At 53.5% G+C, this 9,151-nt stretch overlaps 1 protein-coding gene across 1 annotated transcript; it reads right to left on the reverse strand.

Moving 5' to 3' along the window:
• Positions 1 to 846: 846 nt before the first annotated feature.
• Positions 847 to 4,460, reverse strand: KRT18 (keratin 18). Its single transcript, XM_020895024.2, has 7 exons — positions 3,953 to 4,460; positions 3,097 to 3,179; positions 2,657 to 2,813; positions 1,968 to 2,132; positions 1,736 to 1,861; positions 1,326 to 1,549; positions 847 to 1,030 (listed from the first exon to the last, which is right to left on the reverse strand). Exons 1-7 carry the CDS (start codon positions 4,364 to 4,366, stop codon positions 910 to 912), a joined length of 1,290 nt encoding a protein of 429 aa, XP_020750683.1. The 5' UTR covers positions 4,367 to 4,460; the 3' UTR covers positions 847 to 909.
• Between the last annotated feature and the right edge of the window lie 4,691 nt (positions 4,461 to 9,151).

The following is a 9,151-nucleotide window of genomic DNA, read 5'->3' on the forward strand; positions in this document are numbered from 1 at the left end:
CCTTTTTTTTCACTACTAGATGACACACTTCCAATAAAAGGACAGAATTGTGCAGCAGGGCAGTCATATTAAATAAATCAGAAATAGAAAGACAAATACCGTATCACTTATGTGTGCAATCTAGAATATGGCACAAATGAACCTATCTACAAAACAGAAACAGACTCACAGACATAGAGATCAGACTTGTGGTTGCCAAGGGAGGAGATGAGGACTGGGAATTTGGAATTATCAGATGTAAACTATTATATATAGGATGGATAAATAAGGTCCTACTGTACAGCACAGGGGACTATATTCAATATCCTGTAATAAGCCATAATAGAAAATATAATCAAAAATGTCTCTATGAAGAAAAAGAAAATGGGATAGTATCTACTCCATTGGGTTGATCATGAGCATTACATGAAACAACCTGGCAGAGGACCAAGCAAGAAGCAAACTTTGGATAGCAGCAATTAACTATAATTATCACAGTTATTTACAAGAAACCCACTTACACACACACACACATCTGTCCTTGGCACCACTTCTTCCTCAGGCTCAGATCTGTACCAAGGAGCACTTGTCAGGTGGGAACTTTACGATCACCAATTTTCTTAACCTTAGATTCACAATTCTCTTGCAGTTTTTCCCACTGCCCTTGGCCCACCTCATCTATTAGCTCCCTGTTATTTCTCTGAGAAGCTATTTCCAAGAGCCCAGATGCTTCCTCTGCCCATACCCCCACTCATATGAAACCCCTTAGCTTAGAGGTGATTTCTGCCTGATCAGAGAGACAGGTCTATCAGGTCAGGGCATTTGCACGCTCATAGTATGAAAACAGACACGGAAGACACAAAGTGATATGCAATAATGTCTCAACTTTTATTGACTCCCTGCTCCCCAGGGGATCCTGCTTCTGCTGCCTCAGTGCCTCAGAACTTTGGTGTCTGAGGTCTCAGACACCACTTTGCCATCCACGAGCCGGAGGGTGGTGGTCTTATGGATGGTTTGCCTGGAGTTGCTGCTGTCCAGAGCGTCGCCAAGGCTGTAACAGAAGACACAGCCCCAGTTATAAACAGCCCCGAAGAGAAAAGAGAAACAAGGAAAGTGAAGAAAAATAAGCCTGACCTTATTTCCTAATTCCCCCTTAGCTGCTTAGGCCAAATTCCACCTGTGCCTTAAGAACAGCTAGGGGTGAGAGAACTGGTCAATTCTCTTCTCGGGGCCCGCACAGAGCACCAGCCCAGTGCTCAGTGGGCCAGTGGACAGGCATATGTGGGCTTGGGGATAAGTGGTGGCTTGATCCTAGCTTCTAGGGGTAGGAAGAGAGCCTCACTCACCTGAAATCCTCCCCATCTTCCAGCAGGCGGCGGTAGGTATTGATCTCAGCCTCCAGCTTGACCTTGACATTCAGCAGGGCCTCGTACTCCTGGGTCTGGCGTTGCCCCTCTGCCCGGGTCTGAGCCAGCTCTGACTCCAGGTGCAGGAGGACTCCGTTGAGCTGCTCCATCTGCATGGCATAGCGGGCCTCCACTTCCCTCAGGCTGTTCTCCAAGCTGGCCTTCTGCAGGGGCACAGGGAAGAGGGTTGGGTGAGACAGAGTGGAGAGAGAGACTCTGCAGCTTTCAGCCCTCTTTGAAACTTTGTTGAGTGCCTGCTCTTTGCCAGGCACTAGGCTAGTGGGTAGGAGCAGTGGGAAATGCAATGGGAGAAACAACTGTTCCCAGTGAAAGGAACTGAAGGTTCTTACCAGGTTTCTCATGGAATCCAGGTCGATCTCCAGGGACTGGACGGTGCGCCTCAGCTCTGTGAGGGTCATCTCAGCAGCTCCTATCTCAGCTGTCTGCGAGGTGACCACTGTGGTGCTCTCCTCAATCTGCAGGGTGGATACGGTCCTCAGCTTCCTCCTCCTCCATCAGCCTCCCTCCCGCACCCTCATGCCTCTGTGCCGAGCTTGGCATCCATCACTGTCTCTCTTGTACCTGCTGGGACCAGTACTTGTCCAGCTCCTCTCGGTTCTTCTGAGCCAGCTCATCATACTGGGCCCGGATGTCTGCCATGATCTTGCTGAGGTCCTGAGGTTTGGGGGCATCCAACTCCACAGTCAGCCCAGAGTTGGCAATCTGGTTTTGTAGACCCTTTACTTCCTAAAAGAGAGAGGGACAAATCTTGAGGAGGGTCTCAGGGTCAGAGCTCCAAGAAGCCTCTTTATCTGTGACTGCCTCTTCCGGGAGTCCTACAGGATCAGTGGGGGAACAGAACTGAGGAATCTTTTGACTTTGCTCTCTGGGCAATGCCAGTTCTGGGCTTCTACTCCATATGGGTAAAAGGCCCACTGTTGACCACCCATGCCTGTTGCTTGCAGGTTGTGGTTTCTCTCTTCTTTTTTCACCCTGTTCCTCCACCTACAGAACTACTCCTTGGACCTTCCTCCCTCACCATCCTCTATCACATCTCATCTCTACTGCTAGCTGTTTCCTCCTTGGGCCTCATCTCATCCTGTCACCCATGTCTTTTTGACCCCACCATGTCTAATTCCGGTGAACCACCGAGTATGACAACAGTCTGATTAAGTGCTTAGGCTGGTAGTTCTCAACCATGTGGCTTGCTCCACCTACTCCCCCCACCCTGACTTGTCTTGACCCCCTGGTGGCCAGGGGCCACTGCTTGCCTCCTCATGGTTCTTCTTCATGAAGAGCAGCTCCTCCTTGAGAGCCTCGATCTCAGTCTCCAGCTGCAGCCGGGTGACATTGGTGTCATCAATGACCTTGCGGAGCCCGTGTATGTCACTCTCCACAGACTGGCGCATGGCCAGTTCCGTCTCATACCTGTGGGGAGTGGAGGTGATCAGAAGGGCCCTGCCTCTGGTCCCAAACCTTCTCAACCCATGCCACCTCCTAAAAGCAGCCTCACGCCCACTGCACACCAGCCACCTGAGTCAGGAATCAAGCACTAATCCTCTGAACACCGTTCCTGGCACTTGGGGGGCAGAGTTTCTCACACCGAGTTACATGAAGAATAAATAGATGGTGCTTTACTCTCATCCACCCAGCTCCACCCACAACTGAACAAAATCCCCTTGACCCCAGCTTCCTAACCCCCCAGCCTTACTTGACTCTGAAGTCATCAGCAGCAAGACGGGCATTGTCAATCTGCAGAACGATGCGGGCATTGTCCACAGAATTTGCAAAAATCTGGGGATATTGTAAACAGAGGTTGCTCCATGAATAGGAGTTAAGTGATGAGGTGGGCTGAGTGGAGGGTGCTATGTGTCTCTGAAAAAACCTCCCAGGTCCCTGGAATAACCAAAGGCTCTTCTTGTATACCTAGGTCCTCCCCCCTGCACTCCTTCTTTTCCCGGACTCCCAAACCCCAACTTTCCCAGTCTCCCACTGCCTCTTTCTAGGACTCTGCTGGCTGGCCTGTCTACTAAGGGAGGCGCTACTAAAAAGTCCTCTCCCAGGTTCTCTCCTGCTATTTTTTAGTGCACCTGCTCAGCGCCGTCCCCACTGGCCTCTCCCACAGGTAGGCCGCCTGTTTACTCCAGGATGACTCAGCCTCAGCCACATCCGCTTAACCCCTCCAACTGTCTTCCCGCCAGAAGCCGGAGTGTCTGGGTCCCCTGTGTGGGCCTGTTTCACCTCCCTCCATGCTGTCCACTCCTCTGTGAAGCTCCCCCTCCTCTCCCCACTCTCCCCTGGGCAAGCTCTCCCGGGCCCATTCACCCACCCTCGGGGTCTTCGTGAAGCGGGGGTGGGGAGGCGGTGTGTAAGGAAATCCGGGACTTGCCTAATCCCGGCCGGGTGGAGCTGGGGGCGGGGTGGAGATAGGGAGGGGAAAGGAACGCATACACCACCCCCCCACTAGAATTCCTATCCTTGGGGTAGGGGGAGGAGAGAGAAGGGGGTGGATAACTGGAGGGTCACACTGGTTGGGAGTGGGAGCCACTCCCTCCGTACCCACTCACCTGAGCCCTCAGGTCCTCGATGATCTTCAGGTAATGCCCCCAGTCTCTGACCTGGGGTCCCTTCTTCTCCAGATGTTCCCGGATTTTGCTCTCCAGTCTCCGGTTATCAGCCTCCAGGCTCCTCACCTTCTCCAGGTAGGAGGCCAGGCGGTCATTCAGGTCTTGCATGGTCTCCTTCTCTCCCTGGATGCCCCCCACACCCACCAGACCCCCGGCCATCCCGGCGCCCAGGTTCCCGGACCCCCAGCCGCCCCGGACGCTGGTGGAGCGGGACACGGAGATCCGGGAGCCCGAGCCCCCTGCGCCGGCATAGACGCTGGCCGCGCTGCTGACCGGTCGGACCCGGTGGCCCGACGACTGCACGGAGCCCAGGGACCGGTAGTTGGAGAAGGTGGATTGGGCGCTGAAGCTCATGATGTTTGTTCAAGAGGAAGGAGCGAGGCCAGGACTCAGGTGCTGGACCGTGGAGTGTGTGAGGTCCGCAACTCAAGTTATAGCTCCCAGGGATGGGGGGTGGGGGGGTGGGGTCCGGCCCGGCAAGCCCCGCCCCCGCTATCAGAGTCGCCGCGGAAGCCTGGGTCACAGGTGGGACCGCGGGGACTTGGCGCCCTTGGTTCCTCACCCTCCCGGCCTTTCCCCGCCCCCTCTGCACCGCCCCACCAAGGCCTCCCTCCACCCCCCAGGGAGGGGGTGAGTGAATGGGACCGGGCCAGCCAAGGGCAGAAGGTGAAGTTGACTCTGGCAGCTGGGATTTCAGGGCAGGAAATGACGTTATTGTACCCCCTTCTCCCAGGTGGAGGAGGTACTGGCATCGTAGAGAATTTGGGGGTTGAGTGTCGAGTTGTGTGTGTCCTTGTCCTCAGCCTGCAGGCCAAGTTCTCGCCTGCAGGGGGAGTCTTGGGGGAATCCCAAAGCCCCAGGAGTCTTGGGGAAGAAAAGTTGGGGGCTGGCGGAGAGGAAGAGAGACGCCATCCTGAGCCTCAAGTCCCGCTGGTTTATTCTCAGCCCTCCTGCCCGTTGTTCACTAGCACACACTCAGACGTGTGCTGTCATTGCCCACAGACACACTCACTCACCAGTTACGGTCAGACTCCGGAAAACTCACCCTGAACCTCGCCTCGCCTCTGCCTCAGCTCACTCCCGTGGAGGCCTGGTCTCCTGGGAGTGCTTTGTGGTCTCAGCTGGAGTCGTCACTTCAACACACCTGTGTATCAGCCTTACCTACACCCTGGGGTAAACAATTTCTGAGCACTCGCAGTTCATCAAATATTTGTTAGGCACCTACTGTGTGTCAGGCCCTGTTCTAATTGCCGGGACAGCAGCAGGGAGAAGAGACCAGTAATCCCTCATGGAGACTGTCTGAGAGGCCAGACGTGCACAGCTAGAAACACTCTAGCTGAGACTCAGCCCTGGTGGCCAGCTGTCTCTTCCCACTTACGAGGACTTTTCTGCAGGCCTCCTGCTTCTCCTCCAAAGGCTCTCTGCATCCCATGCCTGTCTCCAGGGGGCTGCCTCCTCCAGGAAGCTTATGTCAGGACATGGGTGAGACGATGGAGGTAGGGAAGTACCCCCTTTCCCCTTCACCTCAAAACCTGGACGGTGACCCCCTGCTGAATGAGCTGGAGGAATCCTGAGATACTGGGCCTTCCAGTCTGTCACCACTGGCAGCTCGTTTGTCTGGCAGGGCCTGGCATTACACGCCTGTCTGTACTCTTTGCTCTGGAGTGGACCTATCGATTCTTATCGAGCTGCCAGCTGAACTGAAGAGAAGGGGGCAGACAGGAAAGGATGCCTGGGAAGAGAAGGGGTCCCAGGAATAACTAGATCAGTGGACCAGGCAGGCACAGCTCAAATGAGGGACTTGGTCCTGGATCATCCCAGTCCTGGCATCTTCTGTTGGGGAGAGGCCCCCCACCCAGCGCCCCGCACCCAGTGGGAGCTGGCCAGGGGAGGTCAGAATAGGAAATGGTCAGGGGAGGGTTAGGGTCTGCTGAAGGCCAAGAGGCAAATGAGATGCAAAGTTGCATACAAATGAATGACCACTAGGTTTGCCTGGAAGATTTCTGGGAGCTTAGAAGTCCCAGCCAGTCAAAGCGGTTTCTCCTGCTTTCACCTTCACATTCTCCCACAAGGTTCCAGAATTGTCGTCTTGTGCAGAATTGTACAATAAGGTATACAGATTACATATATGATGTATTGCCTTTGCTGTTTTTGCTTGACTGGAAGTCAGCCAATTTGGGTACATTGCCAGCTGTGTGACTTTGGGGAAGTCACTTGACTAGGCACTTCAGTTTCTTCTCTTGTAAAAGGAGAAGAAAGCGTGACCAGTCTATCTCCTGGGATGGCAGTGGATACTTACGTTAATTATCACTCACTTATTCACTGAACAAATGCTGATTACTTACTGTGGGGTAAATCTCCAAAAGGGCAGATGTCTCCAGGATATAAGGACTCTTTCTAAGTCACTTAAGACCCCTGGGGGACTTTGAATTCCAACAGGGATCAGATCCAGATCTAAGGATTCTTATCTAAGCTCTTTCCAGATCATTCTCTGACTGCTACCTGACTCCAACAGCCTGGGACATTTTGGGGCCTGGGGAGGGAGGCGCTGTCTGGGGGTGGTGGAGGATCGCTGCCAGCCAGGTCTTATCTCCCGTAGCTGATGTTAGTGACCACATTCCTAACCTCTTGCAGCACTGGGGCAGATACCGACCTCAGGTTTCCGGCGCTAGCCTGCCCTTTTCCACCACATCTAGATTCCTCTGTGGTTCAGAGCCTTTTCGGTTTTATCTGAGTGTCTCTGGGAGAGCTGGGGAGGGGGCATTTTTGAGCACCCTGGTTCTCAGCACTGAGGCTCTGAGTTGGGGGTGGGAGGCCAGGTGGAAAGGGGGATGGGTGATTGTGAGGCCAGTCAAGCGGGAGCAGGAGGAGCCCTGGTGAGAGAGGCTGGAACAAAGACATTGAAGAGAAGGCTAGCTGAGTAAAGAGAACTGGCTGAGGCGGGTCCTGAAGGAGGGAAAATGGTCCCCACCCCCATCCTGCTCTGGGTTCCGGTGTCCTGCTGAGGGGTCGCTGGGGAGCTGGGAACCTGAGAGACAGGTTAATTCCTGAGTAAAGTCTGAGATGACCCTGATAAGGAGGGGTCAGCTCTTTCCTCCCCCTCCCCACACTCTCCCAGGGAGAGTGGGAGCCACAGCCCTGGGAGAACTAGATAGTGGGGGGATTAAGGGATTGGGGGATCATGAGGGCCTGGAGCCCCTTAGGCTTTGCTTTATCATTTAGGCTATAAATTTTGTACCCAACCCTGAGGAGGTGATTGTTTAGAAAAGGAACTGAAATGTGAGTGTGGGGGTCTATAGCGGGGAGTTGTGGGGTGGGGTGAGGGTTGGGCACGTATCTGATTCTCCTCATCTTCTCCAACAACTGAAGGATAGAGAATGACTCCAGAAAGGATTTCCAAAAGTGTGTGTGTTGCAGGCAATGAGAGGTCCTTGCAGGGACAGTAGGGGGCAGTGAGGCGGGTGAGCGGTTGGCCTGGAAGGCTCCCTTCAGCTCCCCTCAGTGGAGGGCCTAGCTTGCCAACTGCCCACAGGAGGACTGCAGGGGGTCCTGAGTCAGGCGCAAAGCCTGAGAGGAGGAGAACAGACAGAGGGAGGGCGGGAGTGAAACCCGAGGGAAAAGAGTCTGGGTCTGTGTGAGAATTCCTGGCATGTAAGGGAAGCTCCATAAATGACTTTGATCCAAACTATTAATGAAAAGGGGGTTCTAGGAGAGGTGGGGGGATCAGGGTGGAGGCTGGTGGGATGATGGGGATGGCAACTGGGTTGTGAGCAGGAACCCATGAGAATCCCTCATGACTTTTGGGAATTTCTTTGAAAGTGTCCCTGCCCCCCGTGGAGGCCCCGGACCTGCCTATCCAGTGTCAGTGGAAGAGGGCTTCTGAGGGTTCTGTCCAGGTCCTGTCTCCAGGGTTCGGAAGGTCAAAGAAGGCTCTGGTACTTTTATATCATGCTTCAGTTGGATTTGTATCCTGGCTTATTTTCCAGGGATAAAGGTCAGCTCTGAGAAGCATTTAACTGTCCAGTAATCTCCAGTGATAAATCTCAGAGAAATCGGGCCCTTCTGGAGTCCCCTCAGCTCCCTGGGGTCCCCTGCGGTCTCCTCTGACAAAGGCAGCTCTCACCTATGAGGGCAGGTGTGGCCTCTCCTATTCTTATAACCTCTTCCCCTTCCCTACTTCTGACCCTGGTGCTCCTGGTCACTCTCCAGGTACCTCAGTGCCATCCCCCAGCCCATCACCTCTTTTCAGTCTGCCAAGAGGTGGGTGGGGCATAGAGTGTGGCACTTGGCGTCCAAAGACCTAGTCTCAGGGTTCTACTGCTGGCTGGGTGAGCTTGGGCAAATTTACCTGCTTTGGTCTCCTCAGTTGTAGAATAAGGATAGTAGTTATATCTACAACTAGAGTTTTCTTGAGGATCAAATGTGACAGTCTGCCTGGAAGAGCTTTGACAACAGAATAAGCTAATAAGTTTCCTTTCTTGTCTGGTTTGCCCGCATTTATTCCTTCTCTTCCCAGACCCTTTATTTTATTCTCACTACGTTCTAGCCTTCTGCTTGCTCCCTGCTCATCACTATTTCTTTTACTTTCATCTTGAGCACGGGGCAGGGATAACTAAAACTGAGTCTATGGAAAAGGGATGAAAATGAAAAAGTAGAATGTCTGAGAACCCATTTCAAACTCATCTCATTGATGTCCACATCTCTATCAGCCTCTCTTGCTTTGGGTTTGAACCTGGCAGATCTATCAGCAATGTCTGGGGAAGCTGTCCTGTGAGCAGCTAGACAAGCAAGACTACAGGTTGAGTGAGGCATGGGGTATGGAATGCAACTTGTGGAGCCAAGGCTAGCCCTCAGGGCCTTTGCAGAAACTGGAGGAAGTCAGCCTTCTTGTCCCTTTGACCTGGTGCCCTTGTGCACTGACCGACTTGCACAGGCAGATGTGGTAGCCCTGTCTGAAGCCACCCCCCCCTTGGGGATTTGGGGAAAACCCTGGTGTGGATCAGATAAAAAAAGTGGGCAGAGTCTGCACAAAGGGACCCAAGGCAAGAAGAGGAGGAAGAGACAGAGTAGAAAGGAGAGGAGGTCCAGACTCCTGCCAGCTCCCAAAAGAGACCAGGGGAGAGGGCTGTCATGAAAGCC

Source organism: Odocoileus virginianus, chromosome 24 (genome assembly GCF_023699985.2).
Source record: "Odocoileus virginianus isolate 20LAN1187 ecotype Illinois chromosome 24, Ovbor_1.2, whole genome shotgun sequence".
Taxonomy (NCBI): Eukaryota; Metazoa; Chordata; class Mammalia; order Artiodactyla; family Cervidae; genus Odocoileus; species Odocoileus virginianus.